This window comes from Protomyctophum bolini (genome assembly GCF_963924005.1).
Source record: "Protomyctophum bolini genome assembly, chromosome: 17".
Lineage (NCBI taxonomy): Eukaryota > Metazoa > Chordata > Actinopteri > Myctophiformes > Myctophidae > Protomyctophum > Protomyctophum bolini.
The window spans coordinates 29,265,626-29,286,548 of NC_137878.1; the positions used below are offsets into that span (position 1 = coordinate 29,265,626).

A 20,923-nucleotide genomic window follows, 5' to 3' on the forward strand; every position below is an offset into this window, starting at 1 on the left:
GAGATAGATTTCAGATATGTAGAGTGAGTCTTAAACAATTGTGTGGCATGGTCTGCACTCTTCATTAATGATGTTAATGAAAGATGTAATTAAATATAATCTGTCTGAGAGGAAATGGTCTCAGTTCATGGTAATGACTACCCATTTTGCATGCCAATTGCCTTTGGCACTGTAGGACATCACAGCAGAATAAAGACTCTTGTTGGCTTCCACATGAACCCTAGCGTCTATAATTCTGGGACAAAACCAGATCTGCAATTTCACAACATGTTGTGTTGCAACGCGTTGCTAGATTGTAGATATTATATATAGCCTAGTCGGCAAAAATATTTGGTGTAGAGGGGGCCTAGTACAGACCCCTGGTGGACTCTGGTTAAGCAGTTAACAGTCCCCAGAGAAGAGGCAAATTAGATCGTGTCAAAGGTCATGTCTCACCTAGACACAGGATCCGACATGAATTTTGACCTGATGGTAAGGTTAAATGTATCCCCTGAGCAAGCACTAATAAAGCTCTAATAAAAACCATATTAAAAATGTCAGGACTTGCACAGGACAGTGGATGGTTCAAATACGAGGTAGAAGAGGGAAGTTACATACAGTAGAGCAGCTTTCATCTTCAAATGCAAATAAAAGTTAAAAGTGTATAAATAAATAAATAAATAACAAAACATGATAATAATAATAATAATAACAATAATCACGAGCCAATACATGCACATTAAGATTGGTGACATTGATTAAATAAATGGTGAAGGAATTATTAACTTTTTAAATTACAGGAATGCATGGCACTATACAAGTTTGTTTTAACTCAATTTAAGTAAAGCTTGTGAAGAGTGGGGGGCTTTTATGAAGGATGAATATCAATAGAATTCATGAATGGAAGGAAGCAAACCATTAGGTCTCGCCGCAGACAAGATAGGAGGGGAAAAGATTCATGATCACGGGTAGGATATTTGAAATGGCATGACTTCTGCATTATGCTGTATAGGTTTTAGTGGGACATCTTACCTTGCACTCGAGTTTGCTGTTCTGAAGCCATGCAAGGGGAAACAATATAAGGTGTCAACAAAGATCACACCAAGGGCAGAGCCCATGACAGTAGAGATGGAACGAGAGACACTGTTGCCAGATTGAAGACAGTCAAAAGGAGTGCACACCAGTATTAAGGAGGTGCCGACCACAGTGAAAAGGTCAAAGTTTTAAAAGGAAAAAGCAGTCACAGAAATTTGTAGCCATGAGGTAATGGGAATTTATTACACAAAGACCAACTTTTCAACACATTGTGTCTTCTTTAGGGTGAGATCAAACTCTGAAGTATCCCTACTTTACACATTTAATATAAGTGAAGATTAACAGACTAAAAAGCTGACCTCCTACATGCTCACAATGCAATGTGTTGTGAGCTTGTAGATCAGCGTACAAATAGTATACAATAGAGCTTAAAGTCATATAACTTTGTGAATAAAATGATGTTGACTAATCTGTATGATAGAGAATGTTAATATAACTAACATGCGGTTGTTGTATTTGGTCACCCTGCTCTTCTATTGAGAAATGTAATGATATAAATACTGCCTGAAGATGAAAATTCAATATCTCCCCTGAGCAAGCAGGTGTTCTCTACTGAAAACCCAGTAGAAAAGTGGTTCTAAGTGGTTAATAAATTCCCATTGCATCATGGCTACAAGTTTGTGCGGTTGCTCTTTTCTTTTAAACTATAAGGTTGAAGGCAGTGAAATAGTATAGAAGTCTGCACATACTGTACCAGGTTAGTGACTACAAATTCATGCATTGCAGAGAAAACGTTACATTATTGCCATCTGTGTCTACCGGTCAGAATGTGAACACGGCACAAAGTGACAACACTGAGTCAGGTCTCTGTGGGCTTACCAATATATCTGGCCCTCTCCTCCCGTCGCTCTTTGGCAAGCTTCTGTCGTTGCTCTGAGCTCACCGCATCTGTAGGGAGAAAATAAAGAAAAGAGGCTTTTAATTAAATCTCTTATCTTAAACAAACATTGCTGTGAATTTTTTACCGCGTGGCCTGAGGCAGAGCTGTTTAGTTAGTACATACAGGGTTTATCTGTATGCCTGGTTGTTACAGTATGTCACCAAAGACATAGAACAATTACAGCTATACTGTATTTATGATGTTCAGAAATAGAAAATTAACAGTGCAACTTGTTGTACCACAGAGCAGACTGTAATGTTGTGAATACTGCTTTTGGCACTACATTGTCTGAAGCCAACAATTCATTCACAGACTGCTACCAAGTAACTTGCCATCGATAGCTTTAGTTTAGACACGGGCGTCACATCTTTATCAGATGTCGTCTTGTTTTTATAAGCTAAATATCTTTATTGCATAAACAGAAACACAGATGACACAGTTGATATTGAGGGCATCTAATGAGTAGGAAGAAATTCTATATAAATGTGCCACCTCCTATAACTTTGATACACCGCGTTCATAGTTCATATTAACAGGGATGATTTTTCATGTCATGATCCAGCTGTGCTAATGATGCATCTCTCTCTAAGTGTGGTCGTGGGGCAAAACAATTGGCTGCGATGGAGCTATGCAGAAAACGGGGTCCGCCCCACCGGGATGCCTGCCTGCAGAGCATGCTTCCTTTTGTGGTTCTCCATGCTATGTAGTAGTATGTGTGTCATGAATTCTCAACCAATCACACCCTGCAGCCTTGGAGCCCGATCTCTATGGCAACCCGTCTTTTCCCCTTCCCCACATTCAAATAGTTCCCCGTGCCCCGGCTACGCTTTAGTCTGGTCGATCTGAAGATACTGACAATAACCCTGGGTCCGGAGGTCTTTTATTATTGTTGACCCACCCCTCTCCTTCTGCACCTCCTTATACCACCATCAGTCTTCCTCTGCACTATACACCCTGTCTTCTTTGCATACATATACCGTAGAGTGAGAGTATGGCACTCAGCCATTACCATCTGTGGAACTGAGCCATTTTAGGACTTGACCTTCATTGAAACAGCTATGTGTATCCTACATGTGAAGATGAAGCATGATTTCTTTAACTGCTTTAACCACTTACACCATATAAAAGATTACTTCATTAACTGGGGTCCCCCAGGGGTCTGTACTTGGCCCAGTCCTTTTTTCCCTCAACAACAAATCTCATCATCACGTTGGAACATGAACCCGAGCTTGTAGATTGGCTATTATTGACAAATGTTCGCCTAGTTTTGTCCCAATGTTTGCCTAATAAGTAATATTACATGCCTAGAACAGAGATGACATTATGAGGTGTGTCTCATGTTCAGTGCAATAACAGAACCTCTGGGGTTTCCAATGTTTTCTCACACCATGTATACACCATGTGTAGAGTACTAGTCGAGGCTAGAGCTATATCATAATCAAACAAATTGTATAGCTAGCAGTGCACCTTTTTTGGGCTGCGGGCTGGTGCCAGGGGTGGTTGGCCTGGCATCTGTCTTGGGGGAGGGGTCTGTCTTGGTAGAGAGGTCTGTTTTGGGGCTGGAGTCTGTGTTGGGAGAGAGGTCTGCGACAGCCGAGTCATTGGGAGTCAGAGGCTCCTTCGCTGGCACCTTGTCCTCATTCTGGATGGTATGGGATTCAATAGGCAAGGGCAGAGCTGGAAGACGGAGAAGAAAATAAAAAGATTAATATTTTATCCATGATCACATGGAATTACATCTGGCGTACAATACACATTATGTGTGATAACTGCCGAGCAATACTTAAAAAGTATTACAGGAAAAGAATGAACATCTCTAGTGGTACATCTCTTGATTGTGACCTTGTCCCTTTCATCTTAATCATCTCTTTGTGGCAGCCTGCTGCTCTTTTGTTTGATGAATCCATCCATTCTTGGATTTTGACATTGACCTTGTATGCGACTTCGACCTTTGGCCGGTTCGACCAAAACCTTTTTGTCCTCACATTTGTCCTCACATTCCCACCAAGTTTCTCTCCATCTCTGGCATGTTGATATATTTTCTTTTCAAAACAATCAGCAAGGTGATGCTTGAAAACAAAGGCTACTGTTTCCTTTTTTATCTCCCTTGCCCTTGCTTTTCTTGTCCCTCTTTAACCCAGGCAGCCTGTGTAAATGTACAATTTATCAAAATGTAAAAAAAATAAAAGCTGATGGAAAAGCTCAAATCAGCAATTTTCTCTCAGATCTGTTGTACTACAAAGTACTGTAGAGACAAATCCATGGAGCAGTGCCCTGTAGACCAGGTGAATCAGTGCTGAGGTGTAAAGCTGGGCTTAATGGTACACATCAGTAATGGCTGCACCCAGGGCACCCATCTGTGGATTTGTATATGGAAAAGTATTAAGTTGTTTAAACGGAACGCCTTCACAAGCATCATTAGCCTAGTCTCGCGTATCCAGACAACTATTCCACAATCTCCGAATGCTATATATGATGGAAATTGGAAATTGCGAGAGACAACAGTCTGGCAACGCAAAACTATCATTAGCCCAACACTCACAGCCTGTTATCCACCATTACATTAACAACTCATTGCATTCACACTGTTCTGTTAAGCTGCTAGATAGAATGAAAGCTGCCAGATGCTGTACACCTTACACTGGGTGCATGTGTTTGATCCGATGTATTCTTTTCCTAAAATCGGTTTACACCTCAGACACCCTGAATTACTACACAGCTACACATTTAACAGATATGCATGCACCACATGGTCATGACATCTTTTTTTATTCGCGAAAAAGCATGTGTATACCCCGTATATTAAAGGCTCAACTGCTACCTAAACACAGCTGTGCCAAAGCAGTGAACCGACTGATGAGGTTTTAAAGTGAAATAAAACCATAACTGTGAAAAGCTACGTTACCTTTTGGCCTAGGCTAAGGCTTATTCTACATCTAGAGGGAAGGTTGTGGAATTACAAATCAATAGGAATAATCTTGTAATCCGCCTATTATATTAGCGGATCTATGTTATGTGCAAATCTGGCATTTGCATATAACAATCTGGCGGCCGCTAGAGGAAAGGTAATGTTTAGGGCTTTTCCTCCAGGGGCATCAAAGCATTCACCATTATTTTTATTTCAGTTTTGACAATGGCTATCTGATGTGCAAGTGGACCTTTTAGATAAATGGTGCCATTAGACTCTAACCATAGACTCTAACGGCGGTTTTCAACAGGTGGTCCGTGGACCACTGGTGGTCTGTCGAAGTATTGCATGTGGTCCCTGACCATTCATGTAGTAATGTAGGATTTTATTTTTATTTATTTTTCCCACTAGTTGAGATACTTGAGAAACAGTGAACTGAATGACCTGGTGAAGGTTGGAGGTCGGGAAATTCAACAGAAAAAGAGTCATCTGGGAGTTTCCGGTGACGCTACACAAGATGGCAGCTTAGTAACAGAGCTCCGGGTATCAGCCCATATATTCCCCTAATTTAGTAAGTTTTTACACATCCAAAGTTGTACAATTTGAGTGAATAATGAACGGGGAAAAGAACCAGGGTAAAAAAGGAAAATATGACTTAAGAAACACCGAACAGAGGAACGAGGAGGACGCGAACGCTGGGAAAACGACAGCAGGACAAGATGGAGGAGGCGGCGGCGACGGCATGGATCAGCGATCCGACATGGGAACGGTGGATTCACTTCGCAAAGCCATGAGTGAAGTTATGACCGCGGGCCTGGCTACAATGCAAGCTGAGCTGAAAAAGGATCTTGCTGAATTCCGTACATGCTTCCGAGACGATATTAAAAAACAAATGGAGGAGTTTAAGTCTGAAATAAACCAGAAAATACAGGATTCGACGGACCGGCTGGACGGAGCAGTGAAACGTGTCGGGGAAATGGAGGAAAGCCTTTCTAATATAGAAAGATGGGACATTGGTGTCAAAGACACTCTTCTTCAACTGCTATCTGACCAAAGGGCACTACAAGATAAAGTGTCTTTTATGGAAGGATACTCCAGACGTGAAAACATAAGAATTTATTCCGTACCGGAGGGGGCTGAACTGGCGGAGGAGGGGGGCAACACGATCAAGTTTGTTGAAAAGCTGATAAAGTCTGAACTTGGGGACTTGGACCTGGGACAGAACCAGAGTTTGGGAATTATGCGAGCCCACAGGGTCGGACCAAAACCCCCCGCGACCGCCCCGCCACGCTCTATGGTGATTCGATTTCTCCAATTCACAGTGAAAGAGAGGGTTATCCACACCGCCTGGAAGAAGAAGCCATGCGTTAATGGGAAACGGGTGTATTTCGACAATGACTACGCGGATGAAGTGCAAAAAAAGAGAAAAGAATATGCCCCTATTAAAAAAGCCCTACTGCAGAAGAAGATACGATTTCAAACCCCGACAACCAGAATGAGAGTTGAATTGGACACTGGCGCTGTCATATACGACAACGCACTACAGGCAGCGGAGGACTTGCGGAAGAGAGGACTCGACATCGGTGATATCGTCCCAGCCACCACCAAGAAGAAGAAGGGCATGACGGAGGAGACGCTGGCCCGGCTTCTACCGTGGGAGATGGTGGGACCCAGACGTGCGTCGCATGGAGCTAAACAACAGCGCTTTCAACAACAGGTTCGAGATAAGCTGAGTGAATACCGCAGGGTGGACCCCGAGGAAGGAGAAGCCGGTGGAGAAACGTCTTGATAAGAGGTGAACGATCTATCTCCGACCTATTGGAACACGGTGTGTGATACAGTTAATCATACAAATGATAAATATCCTTTGAATACGTTTAAAAAGTAATAATTAAGGGCTGATACTTGAACTGTGAACTGAAGCCACTTTTTTTTGTTTGTTCTGTTAGCTAGAGAGGGGCCCCACCTTGTGGCCAGATCCCCTCATTTCTTTGAAGACATACAGATGTCTCTCATTACCCTAGGAAATCTTCTGTGTTTTTTGTGTTCTGTTTTATCGTTTCTTTTTTGTTTTTGTTTCCTACTGAGGTCCGGGATGTTGCTGTTACAGGTACAATGTATGTTATTTGAAATGCAGGTTTTTGTTGAAACCACAGACTTGAAGTCTAGGTTATCCATTTGTTCAAAATCTAGATTACAGGGCTCACTGAGAGCTATATTATCACTCACACAGGGTTCAATACAAAAAATAATATGAATCTTCAACATTATAACTTATTATCTCTGAATGTAAATGGGTTAAATGGCCCCATTAAGAGGAGCAAAATGATATCAAAAATGAAGAGGGAGAAGATAAATATTGCTTTCTGGCAGGAAACACACCTGTCTGATCCAGAACACGAAAAATTAAAGAAAATGGGGTTTAGGAGCACTTATTTCTCTTCATACAAAAACGGTAAAAAAAGAGGGGTTGCTATCCTGATTTCTAATTCGATTCAGTTTGAACTCATATCCAAGATAATTGATAAAGAAGGCAGATATGTCCTATTGAAGGGAAAGTTGGACCAAAAAGAAGTTACATTATTTAATGTCTATGCCCCTCCGGGTAGTACTATGTCTTTCTACAAAAAAATATTTAATTTGATCGCAACTGAATCATATGGTACATTGTTTTTTGGTGGTGACTTAAATGCTACACTCCATGACTCGGACTCAACAAACAAAAAGAGAAAGAGAACCCCCACAGAAAAACGCATTAATAAGGTATTAGCAGACTTGGGTTTAATCGATGTGTGGCGTGCCATGCACGGATCGGCCCCAGGGTACACGTTCTTCAGTGCAAGACACTCTGTTCATACAAGACTAGACTATATATTTGTGTTCAATGCAGACCTGCACAGGTTGAAGGAGTGCAGAGTGGGTCAGAGAGACCTTTCTGATCACTCAGGGGTATATTTGACTTTTCATTTAGATGGTAGAAGGAGAAAAACACTTTGGAGAATGAATACCAGTCTTTTAAATAATGCTGTATTTAGAGAAGAAATGGAATCAGACCTAACTTTATACCTACAGGATAATGACAGGGGAGACGTGAACCCAGGTATATTGTGGGATGCAGCCAAAGCGGTTCTCAGAGGGAAAATTATAGCCCGGACAGCTGGAATTAAAAAGGCAAAAGCTGAATATTTTTCGAAACTACAAGAACAACTGAGGGAGTTGGAACAAACGCATGTCACAAACAAGGAACCTACAATAAAAAACCAAATAAAAAATGTTAAGCAAGAAATAGACAAAGTACTAAGTGAAGAAGTGGAAAAAAATCTAAGATTTATGAAACAAAGATATTATGAAGCTGGCCCTAAAGCGTCAAGGCTTTTAGCCTGGAGGCTTAGAAAACAACAGGCTGAAAACACCATATATAAAATTAGAGACCCAGTCACAAATAAAATTACCAGTAATATGGATAGCATACAGAAAGTATTTGAAACACATTTTAAATCACTATATTCCCAACCGGACAGGGCAGATAAACAAACAATCGTTGATTTTTTGGAATCACTAGACCTCCCCTCAATTGACACAATAATGAATAAAAAACTAATTTCGCCAATAACACAAGAAGAAATAGATGAAGCCATTTCTAGCCTAAACTCTAATAAATCCCCTGGCACTGATGGATTTCCACCCGAGTGGTATAAGGCTATGAGGGAACACTTACTCCCCCTACTGCAGAAGTGTTTTAATTTCACATTAAAGGAAAGTCATCTCCCACCATCATGGAATGAGGCCTTTATATCTGTTATCCCCAAGGTAGGAAAGGATAAAATGGAATGTGGGAATTATAGACCCATAAGTGTGTTAAATACAGACTACAAGCTATACACCTCAATTTTAACGAAGAGGATGGAGGAGGCAATGACGTTTCTCATAGATGAGGACCAATCAGGTTTTTTGAAATCCAGGCAAACCCAAGATAATATAAGGAGGGCTTTACATGTTATTGAGCAGATTAATAATGAAAAGTCCAGCGCTATTGTAATCAGTCTGGATGCCCGGGCCGCATTCGATTCCGTGGACTGGGGCTTCCTCTACTTAGTAATGCACAGATTTGGTTTTTGCGATGGTTTTATACAACGCATTCAAGCACTCTATTCCTCCCCCACAGCAAGGATAAAAATAAATGGTAGTCTTTCCGATCCCATAGCTCTGGAACGTGGGTGCCGGCAGGGCTGCCCAAGCAGCCCGAGCCTCTTCAATCTTTTCATCGAGCCTCTGGCCCAAGCAGTTAGAGAGGAAATAAGATTAAAGGGGATATCCATAGGCGGAGAAGAATATAAGATCGGACTTTACGCGGATGATGTCCTTGTCACAATCATGGACCCACGTTCGGGGCTACCTACACTGATGGAAATATTGGAAACATATGGTTCTTACTCAGGGTATGCCCTTAATGTAAACAAAACCCAGGTATTGACATTCAATTACAACCCTACACAAGAATACATAACGAAATACAAATTTAATTGGTATTCATCCCATATTAAATATCTAGGTGTGAATTTGCCCAAGGACTTGTCACAGCTGTTTGATGTAAATTACAAAGGTGCAACGGAGAAGATGTATGATGATCTTGGCAGGTGGAGCGTGCTTCCTCTCGATTTAGGTGGCAGAATAAGAGCAGTCAAAATGGTAATTTTGCCCAGATTATTATACCTTTTTTTGTCACTGCCAGTAGAAATACCTTTAAAACAATTCAGGGAATGGAATAAACATATCTCACGTTTTATTTGGGATAAAAAAAGGCCAAGGGTGAAATTTTCTACCCTACAACTGCCCCGAGAGAGAGGAGGCATGTCTCTCCCATCTTTAAGGGACTATTATCTAGCAGCTCAGCTAAGACCCTTGGTATATTGGTGTAACCGACCCTACATTGCAAAATGGAAAAGCATAGAGTTATCCCTGATGGATGTACCAATACAGTCACTATTAGGTTGCACTGACGGAGAGAAAGGAATGTTTCAGACAAGGAGTCAGTGGGTAAATTTGTCGTTCAAAATATGGCTGGAAGTTGTTAAACGCTTCCAGCTTCAGAGGGAGGCAAAACTTTTAAATTGGCCGGCATATGACCCTGACTTCATACCAGCAGTATTAGACAATAGGTATAAACAATGGCACCACAATGGCATCACTTCTATATGTACTATGATTAAAAATGGAAATATTGACAGTTTTGAAAACCTAAAGCAGAAATATGGGTTGGCTAACCAGGACTTTTTCAGATACTTGCAAGTAAGGGATTATTTTAGTAAAAAAGTAAAAGGGTCTACTCCAGGTATTACAACAAGCCTAATCACTGTATTTATAAATGCCTATGGCTCAGGAAGCAACAGGGCTCTTGTGAGTAAACTATATAATGGGCTTATGTCGTTGAAAAAGGACTCTACAATATATGTGAAAGAGCGATGGGAAAAAGAGTTGGGAATTGATATAAGTGATGAAGCATGGATGAATATATGGGAAACACAATCAACGACCACTAATTCCTTGACTTGGAGAGACTTTTGTTGGAAAAACCAGATTCGCTTCTTTATTACTCCAAAACAGAAGTCCAAACAGACTGGCAACCATATGGACTGTTGGAGAGAATGTGGAGATACAGTGGTTGATCATGCACATGTCTTTTGGTCTTGTCCTGTAATTCAGCCATTTTGGAAAGAAGTGACAACACTTATCTCAAACATTATGGGTTTTAGAATAGATGATTCATTCATATCTTTGTACCTGGGACAACTCCCAGACGGGTTAAATCGGGATGACTCATACTTACTTAAGATCCTACTTGTAGCAAGCAAAAAAGCTATTACAAGAAATTGGTTACAAAAGAATTGTCCTACTGCCGATCTATTTCTCAACATTGTGAAACAACTTCATCACCTAGAACAGATGACCTATTCTTTAAGACTGCAAAAAGAGCTGGGTGAAAGAAGATGGGAGAAATGGACAGAGTACTTAGCTGGGGGGGTGGATGTGGAGTGAATATGGGCGGTGTCTTTCCAGTTGTCATTTAATGTAAAAAATAAAAAAAGAAGAAAAAAATAATAATCTGTAATATGTATTGTTGTTGTACATCCCATGACCTCTTGTTTTATTTTATTTTGTTTTTTGTCTTTTGTTTTTATTCAGTTTTCTTTTACTGCCGATATTTTTGTCATATTGTATGTCTTGTTTGTCTTTGGTGTCTATTTTGGCTATTCAAAAATTCAAAAATAAAGAGTTTAAAAAAAAAAGAAAAAGAGTCATCTCAAGAGGGGGAAGTGCACCAGATTGTCCATATCCCCACCCAACACAATAGTGGTGCCCAGGTGGGTCACCCGCTGGCCAAGTGGTCCAGGCGCATGCCACATATAGGCTTTGGCTTTGGTTAAGAAGAACAAAAATATACCATAATTTAATATATACCCATTTTTAACAGGCATGTATACAAATAAACTGTGGTGTTATTACAATTTGGATTCCATAATTCTACTGGGTCTGGGTGACTGGGTCTGGGCCAGCCATGTAAAATAATATCAGCAGCCAAATCAATGGCCACAAACATTCACAAACATCACATGCAGAGGATCTGTTGATTCCTATCTCCCGAGATAATCATCATAAGTCCGATGCCCCTCAGTCATTGAGGGGGGGAGGGGGGGGGGGTGACAAGGAGTTTACATTGAGCCAAAAACTAAAAACAAAAACACATCCTGTTTTCATTCCTGCTTTGACTTTGTTTTCACACTTGGTGACCCTCATCACTGCGTTTGGCTGTTCAGCTGCTGCTTCTCTGAGAGTCCAAGCCCAAATCCTTCTCCTGTTCTCTGTCACACACACTAGAGACACAGAGCCATTCTACACAGAGCTATGAAGCCACATGACACAGGAAGGGACAGGGTGTGAGAGGTGACGCAGGAGGAGAAAGGGCAAACAAATTTCACAACACACTTCCACAATGACCTTTGGAAGGCAGTGCTAAACATTAAAATCCCTAATGTTAATTGAACTGAGTATACAATGGAGTTACAAAAGTGAAAGTTAGCACAGATGATTTTACTGTGTAGAAAGTTCTACTGAGAAAAGGAAGGCTGGAGGACGATGAGAGAGTGAAAGCAGAGCACTACATCCATAATGATAAAGAAATAATAAAATGAGTAGGGGAGACAAAGGACAGAGACAAATGGGCACAGACGCGATGATTATGGGACACAGGGATTAGCAACAATAAAATACTGAGTAGACATGCTGAGGTAGTTCATCAGATTAGGGGTTCAAAGCCAGCTGACTCTACCTTGGCTAATGGTGGGCAGATGGGGCGTGACATGCTCCATGGGCCCTTGCAAACACTCACTGATCACAGGTTACCACTGGGCCTCTCACCAACTGCCCCCTTCTAGTATCTTGCCATACAAGCAGCCAACACGACCACGTTCAACTTGGCATCCCTACTTTGTCATTATAGCTGAAAAAGAACTGTCCCTGACAAAATTCTACTTTTGGTGGAGAGGGAGAAAAGGAGGGGACCAAGTATAGACCCCTGGCTCAGAGGGAACCCAGTCAAATAACTGTAGTAGGGCTGGTTAAGTAGGGTGGTTAAAGCCGAAGCGTGCATAGTAGAATACTAATGTCAGGATAACGTGATGTGAATTATAGGCCCCATCTGTTACGATGACGCATAAACTACATCTGAATAAGATGTGTGGTCGCCTCCGAAGGAGAAAATACATTATCGTAGACCAATATTGTAGCAAAGGGGATGACAAGGAAGTGCGGGACTGGCTGCTCGATGTGCTAAACAAGTGCTTCCCAAACTTCTTCATGTCAAGGACCCCCAATCAACATTTATTAGACCAGGGACCCCCATTTCAAAACATAATATGTTTTCAAATGGGGGTCCCTGGCCTAATAAAAATCCTCTCTTATCGGGGTTAAATAAGAGAGGATTTTTACGGCTCTAGCAGCGATTCCGAAACATATTAATTTCAAGGACCCCCAGTTTCACATGCATTAGTCTACGGATCCCTGATTTAATGGCATTTCTATCTCTGGTAGGCTACATAACCCAATTTATATTGTAAAACCACTGTTAATTTAACTCTGAGAGTGTACAAATGGAACCAAATGGACCCATGTGCTAAACTACTGACAGAATCTGAACAAGAGAGGTTCTGGAAATTGAATTCCAGGGCCATGCATTGAGAAGATGAAAGGAATGGAAGAAAGAAAGTTTGGGTCAACTCAGAACCATCCAAAATGGAAGGAAATGTGGTGGCTCTCGGAGGCTGAAGTCAGGCACTCTCCCAGGCTGGGCTTATGCTGTAGGTTTTAAACCAACTGGTTATTATCATAATGCGTATGTGGACTGGAGAACAGGCGTGGCTGTGTGCTTCCTCCACTCTCTACTGATATGAGAACACAATAAGGAGTAGGTAGAATTACAAAACACTGGTACAAAAGGATCCGAAATATATCTATGATATATCCATATATATCCATATACCAACAATTACTTATTCACAATACAGAAGTAAAATCAGTTCTCTGTACCGAGTGACCTAACCGTAACTGTAAAAAAAACAGGAAAAAGTACCTACCGGTACATTACTGTGACATTACTGCTGCAATGTTAAATGAAAGAACCTGTAAGTTTAATAAAAGAAATTAGCACAGACTAATTACACAAGTAACATTTGTCTAAAATGTGCCATCAAAACATTGCTATATCATTGTCCTCAATCATTTTATCCCTAGCTTGTCATCATCATCATAGTTGTCGCTGTCATCATCAATATCATAAATCATTCAAGCTCCTGAAATGTCATAAATTTATGCAGCTCATTCCAGGACAAAGAAGCAGAAACATTCAATGTGTTTTTAAACTAATTCCAGATGAGCCGTAAGCAATTTTTAACAATGCACTGTTTTGTGAACAAAGCCGATAGTTGCCATTATTCACAAGACATAAACTGTATATTGTGTATGAATCTTATGGGAGCTCTTTCGGTATGGCTTTATAAATGAAAAGGTAACAGTGGCTCCAGGCTCCACCTCCACCAGCGCTAATTGCTAAAGAAGGTGTCTACTCATACAGAGGGTACAGTGATTGAGTTAGACAACGTTTCCAGTTTTTAACAAACCTCTGTCTGTGCCCTGTGAGATAGAAATGAGTGACTCTGCAATGTCAACAGCCATGCAATAAATCGAGCAGTGTGCGTGCACAATTTGCACATATTCTCAGCTCACTCAACAAGTGCAGTGCAGTGCTCGTCAGCTGTTCACATGACGGGTTCTAATTAACGCAGAAACACAGACTCGCCATGGTCCCGTCCATCTGTGTGCCTATAGGCCCCGCCTCCTCCACTCGCCTTCCCTCTGCAGCCATCTCGGGTTTCTGTGCCACTGTGACAGTTTCAAGAGTTATAAATAGGGATGTGAACCCTACAGAGAATGTCAGCCATAAAAGGGACTGGCTTCTGCTGAGGCACCTTGGGAAATCACAGCGACTGTATACCTTATTTATCTATGCAGGAGCACAAGAGCACAAACGCCAGTGCATGTTATAGTCCCAGTCCAAGTGATGGAGATTTACTCCATCTGTACAGAAGCTCATGTGGCATGAAGCAGGTCAAAGCGTATGGTGCAAGCCATGGTGCACTAGTCATTTTGCGTGCGTGCGTGCGAAGGCGAGAATGCCTGCATCTGTACTGTATGTGTGTGCAATGCATGTGTATATGCTGATGAGTGGGAGAGTGTCATCTGCACATGCTGGATCTGGGTCAGGCCGACCTCAGAAATCCCTGGTATGCACATTTCCCCCCCGTGTGTGTGTTGTGTGAGTGTGAGTGTGAGTGTGAGTGTGAGTGTGAGTGTGTGTGTGTGTGTGTGTGTGTGTGTGTGTGTGTGTGTGTGTGTGTGTGTGCAGATGTACAGTATGTGAACTATTAGATTGAGTTGATGCTTGATAGCTGTATCATCATCCCACATAATTTCAGTGTAGAGGGAATATAGTTTAAATGACCACGACGCTGCCAAGAGATTGAAAGGCAAAATGTCAAGTCAAAAGGGACATTTAGTCCATTCTGTGTTTCACAGTCACATTTGGCAGGATGTGGGCATGACACACTCTGCACGGAGCACATGTTCGCAAGACGAATATCTCATCCACCACTTCCTGATGTGGAGGGGGGGGGGGGGGGGGGGATGTGAATGGCTGACCAATAACCGTGCTCCTGGGAATCTGGGATAGGCTAAGGAAGAGGTTCTCTGCCCCTATGGCGTAACAGCAACATAAAACAACGTGCTCGCTGCTTCCCAGAGAAGCCCTCATGAGAGATGTACTAACGGGAATCTTCTGTGGGATGAACATGATCGTATTGTCAGAAAACACTCAGATGATTGTATTGATTAGGAAGGACAATGTATTGTATTGTTTTGTCTTGTTTTGTACTGTCTCTGACCTGTAAAGCACTTTGGTACAATGACAAATGTGAAATATACAGTAGTAATCGATGATAATAATGAATTGCAATTTTATAGCGCTTTTCCAAGTGCTCAAAGCGCTTTACAATGGTTCATTCATTCATACATTGGGAAGCGAACAGTTGACGCTAGCGTCCTCACTTCCCACATTCACACACCAATGGTGGCAAGCTCACACCGAGGCAACTCATTGGAGGCAATGTAGGGTTCAGTGTCTTGCCCAAGGAACCGGGATTCGAACCGCCGACCCAGGGATCATGGAGAAGGATACTATAACAAATGTAGGTTTTAAGACCTTTATAATAACAACATTTAATGAAAAAAGACAATTAAACTCCACCAAAAGTAATCAACAAAAACAATTTTTTTAATTGCCAAATAATGTAAAAAAAAAAGGTGGCAAGAATGGTGAAAATAGCTGCTCTACAAAAGCTCACCATGCCTCGCAACGCAATATATTTCTGTGGAACAGAGTCAAACAAATTTTAATACCTCAACTCAAATTTTAATACCTACAATAAATTCCAGGTGCTTCTCAGGGTGGGGGGGGGGGGTCACCAGTTCAAATAGGCCTATGATTATTTGGGAAGGGGTCACGGCCTGGAAACGTTGAGAACTACGTACTGGTATATAGTACAGTAAGTACACACACAGTACATTCCCTCACAGCTCCATATAAAAGTAAATAAACAACAATAAAACCGAGAAAACTTGAGTCAATGACTCCAATTAACACCAAATCCTTTCTGCTCTGTACTCATCCAAGTGCCTGAACAACCTAACAGCCCAACATCAAGGGCTCGAAGCTGTGTGACATTTTAGGGCCCAGGAAACTTTGCACGACCCTTTGAACCTTTAAAAGATTACGAGGAACAGCTGTATTTAGAAAGACTAAGTGAACAGCAGCAACAAACAGCGCACACAACTACAAATCATTGTCAGACAGACTGACGTGCTGGTTACCAATACCTAGCACGTTGTAGGTACAGTTCCTCATTATAAAGCAGTGGTGACAATTGCAGGCCATTCACACTCACAAGCTATGTGTGCTATGAACAAGGGCTGAGCAATATACAGTATCAATATTATATCAATATTGTGATGTAAGACTAGATATAGTCTTGGGATTATAATATTGTGAAATATGGCGTTGTATTTTCCTGGTTTTAATTACATAAACCCTATTTTACTTTCAAAATAATTCTACAATCCTTCCAAAATTAGGAAAATATCGGAACTATAAGCTGGTATGGGGGGAATTATATTGTCACAACTCATGTCACAATAATAGATAGTGATATGGACGAAATCAATTAATTATCTCTCTAAACTGTACTATGAACAAACATTATACCCAGATAATATATTAATTACCTAGTCATTTACTGACAGTAAATGTGGTACAGTCAACCACCACCACATCACCAATAATAAAGATGTAGGGCCCGATTCACTAAGCTGTTTACACTCATATTTTGAGTTTAAAGGAATTTTCCAAACTTCCCACTTTAGTAGTCTAGAATAAGGTATTCTAATGACATACAGCTTTGGTCCCATGTAAGTCTGCCTCCAAGCAGACTTGAGAAAGAGCGGCCCTCTGCAAAGTTCACAGACAAAAAAAGATCACTGAATCAGACTACTAACATGGGATGTTGGGAAAATTCCTTTACACCCAACAAATGGGTGTAAACAGCTTAGTGAATCAGGCCCGTAGCCTTTTATATTAGAACGATTGCATGAATTCAAATGTGTGAGTTAAAGATGGACAGCTATATATGCCATATAGCTTCCATATATGCTGGTCGTGGAATCTTAAAAAGGTGAAACGTGACTCCTTTGAGAACAGGGATGATATCCATATGCTTTTAGCCACGATAAACTGGGTTACCCAGTCACATAGAAAATAGAGCACAGCATTAATCATGCATAGGTCATGAATCATTTAGCTAATTTTACTCCTTTGCATGTATTGTATATATCATTCGTTCTCATGGAGGGGTCCGGGACCCACAGGGCATCCTTGGGGGTGGGGTGGGGGGCTGGGTTCCGGTGGGTCCCCCAGCTAAAGGAATGATTTGATCTTTGGGTCTGTATTAACGCCTACAGGCACTACACCAGAGGGAGCTCCACTGATCTCATTCCCCTCAGATTCGGCACAAACATGGGCATGAATTCATAAACAAACATCCGGACCGCGGATGAAATTTAGCATCTTTGCTAATTCCATGTGTATTTACATTACATTTATATTTGTAATGTTCATGAATATGCCTTGTCCCATCAAAATAAACAATAAAAGTAATAAGCACCAACTCCCAACTTTGACCTAGACAAGTCTTCTAGTTTGAGAAAATAAATTACTGTTTCTAAAAATATAATTGTACTGCTCCTAGTATTGATGATCTCTTGTATAGTATTGTATGTCTTTATGTGTGTGTGTGTGTGTGTGTGTGTGTGTGTGTGTGTGTGTGTGTGTGTGTTTTTTTCTCAATGAATTGAATACACCGGACCACCAGTCCACCACAATTGAAACAAAAGGGCTTTTTGTGTCATTATCCATTTAGCATTATTGTATAACTGTACCTTTGTACTTTTGGCACACTTTTTGCAATAAAGTATTCAATCAATCAATGAAATGGGGGTCTGTGGCCTATCAAACTGGGGGACCTTTAGAAACACTGGTGTATAACACTAGAATGTTGAAAAAGTCAAAGAGATGCTTTCAAACAATGACAAAACAGGAAAGACACTTAAAAGAGAATTCCATGCTAGAAGGCTTTCTGAGAAAGGCTTTTACAACATAAAGCTGCCATGTAGACAGGGAGAAAATAGCCTAGGCGTGGTGGTTTGTTGTGACTGCTCTGTAGTCATGGTGACTCTGTTTCACATCCTCAACAATGAGCTCATCATTAGGTCATCTCCCTGAGATGCAGTGACATAGCTTGGCACGTGACTGAGATACGTAGGTGGGTTCCGACTTCACACAATAAGGAATAGAGGGAATAAAAAGAACAGCCAGGATGAGAACAAAGCTAAACTCTCTCTCCATCTCGTACTCCCAGTTCGTGAGATTATAGGGCACAATGTCCATTAGCCATGAGCTCAACCCAAATAGCATGCTTCAAGGAGGGTAGCGACTGGAGAGAGAGAGAGAGAGAGAGAGAGAGACAGAGACAGAGACAGAGACAGAGACAGAGACAGAGACAGAGACAGAGACAGAGAGAGAGGGGGGGTGAATAAAAGAGGAGGAACATAGAGACAGAGATGATCAGATATGCGCAGTAGGCCAAAAGGAACATCTGGGGGGGGGGAGACAATCCATTACTCACACAGCCACGGTGCACAACCCAGCTTTATAAGGCTTGGACATACTGTACAGACTCTTGTTTTAATGTGCGTTTGTACATGCAGCTACTGAGCGAGAGAGCTCTAACTTCAGCAGTGTGTGGAAGTCTGTGCAAAAACCTTTTTTGTGCGATTAGTTTTTTGTTTGTTTTCTGCACAGTATGCTCCAGATATTACAAACAATGATAATCTGCTGTGTCAAAACCAGCTTTAGTTGTCTGAGATAAGCACATTTTGTGCATTGAATAAGAACTAAGAAGTGGTAGCATATCATATCCTTTTTGTTCAATCAAAGACATGTCCTGTGTGCAGCAGCCATAGCACAAGATGAAACAAACATCAGCTGCTGCACCGCAGCCTTGCTTTGGAACCCTTAAGTAGGGCATAACTGTAGGTTACAGTCTGTGCTGACTAATGTTGACCTGGCAGCATGGTGACGTGCGACAGAGTATGCTTAATGTCAACGAGGGTCTGATTTCATTGTGCACCAGGGTTGTCCTTCAGTGTGGCCACTGCTGTTGAACAAGCTGATCACAAGCATACTGTGGCTAAAGAACTATTGACTATTCACTGAAATAATCAGAAAGTTGAATGGATTTGTTCCATAATCAAACCTTTGTTTGGGCTATGGTGGATAGTATGGATAACGCTATGTTATCACCCTGGAACATGGTGGATAGCAGTATGTTATCACCCTGGAACATGCCTGTGGGTTTGGCAAGGCAGTCGAACACGGGAGCAGATCAGCCTCCATGTTATGAATAGCCGCAGAGCCGGTGTTGTATCAAGATGTGCCTGGTTAGGTTTAGGCATTATTTTAGAGGTGATTAGGTATAATGGTTAAAATGGTTAAATTTAGGCATTCGATTAGAGATGGCTTAGGTATAAGGGTTTATGATAATCATTTCAAAATTATTTTGTGTAGGCATTTTTCTACAGATGAGATGGTGAAGTTTAGGCATAAAAAGGAGCATTCAGTGATTTGGAGAAAAAAAACGTTCCCCCCGGTAACAAGATGTGCACATGCACACACTCTACAGTTGGGGAACATGTAACAGGCGTGCACTAAGGCCCACGCACACTCTATCATGATTGGATGAAGGCTGGCCCTCTAGACAAAAACTAACCCGGCTAAGGTTTTTTGACCCCCGGGGTTAACTAGGAACAGGGAGGAACTCCTATGGTCAGCACACTCTATAGTAGTAAAAAGAATCACACCCGTGTGAACTGGGTGGTGCAACTCCCCCCTCTCTCTCTCCCCCCCCCCCCCCCTCCTCTCTCTCTCTCTCTCTCATTAGCAGGCAACAGTCTGTCTCTCTCTCTCTGTTTCTGGCACAACAGCGCCCCTACTGGTACTTAGTCATACTGGTGCTCATTAACGTCACATAGGTAGTCACATAGCACGGACATTGCTGTTCCTTGGAGTGGTTGCACAACTCAAAAAGAAAAAGAGTGATATTTGAATTACCGTATGTGAAATAACTGAATATACCTCCAAAGATATGTCACCAACACATCTAGGCATAACACCAGGAGGCGAATAGAACAAACATCTTCAAGACGTATGTGTGCTATTCCAAAGGAAATCTTTGTGAGACGTGACGTGCAGGATTGTAATAGCCCCATTTATGGTTCACCTATTCCATCCACCCACGTACGGCTTGGCAAGTCGGACACCATGCTCATCAATGTGCGAAGCCATCAGCCGCTCAGCGCGGGCACTCACTCGCCTGGCATTTCGCTCAGACGTGCCCGACAAGCCTCGATGCCTCGCTTTTGCAGCGTCTGCTGCCCTGATATCAAATCTGCGTTTTCAATTCGTTGTCAATCTTGCACATGCGCATTATGTTGTGTCAACTAAAATGAGTGCTCCTCCCAAAAATGTCTTTGAGAATTCTTCCTGGAGAACAAAGAGGTTTGTGACCTTGTTGAAGATAAGAATTCAGAGACCACTGCTGTGACAGGAAAAAGAAGATGGGGAAACAACAACACAAAACGAGGGCTAGAATAGCTAGGCAGGCTGCGGTCGATCTGTGATGAAGGAAGCAGTGCAGCGTCATTAAAGAGACTGTTGCAGCAGTAATCAATTGACTGGTGCAGCTGTGTAACAGCATAGCACAGTGGCCATTGGTTCAGAGCCATAAGGCTGCCTTTAATGTATTGAATTTAAGACAAATGGAATGCTATTAATGTGGGATTGG

The 20,923-nt window shown here is 41.7% G+C and overlaps 1 protein-coding gene across 4 annotated transcripts in view; it reads right to left on the bottom strand.

The window, feature by feature from the left end:
- LOC308332403 (uncharacterized protein) overlaps nt 1-20,923 on the bottom strand; it is a 44,559-nt gene that overhangs the window by 17,220 nt on the left and 6,416 nt on the right. For all 4 annotated transcript variants that reach the window (XM_080788297.1, XM_080788296.1, XM_080788295.1 and 1 more), the window contains exons 2-3: nt 3,422-3,631; nt 1,894-1,962 (exon numbers count right to left, since the gene is read on the bottom strand). In XM_080788297.1, the coding sequence (XP_080644423.1) occupies nt 1,894-1,962; nt 3,422-3,631 (279 nt within the window). The remainder of the gene's footprint in view (nt 1-1,893; nt 1,963-3,421; nt 3,632-20,923) is intronic.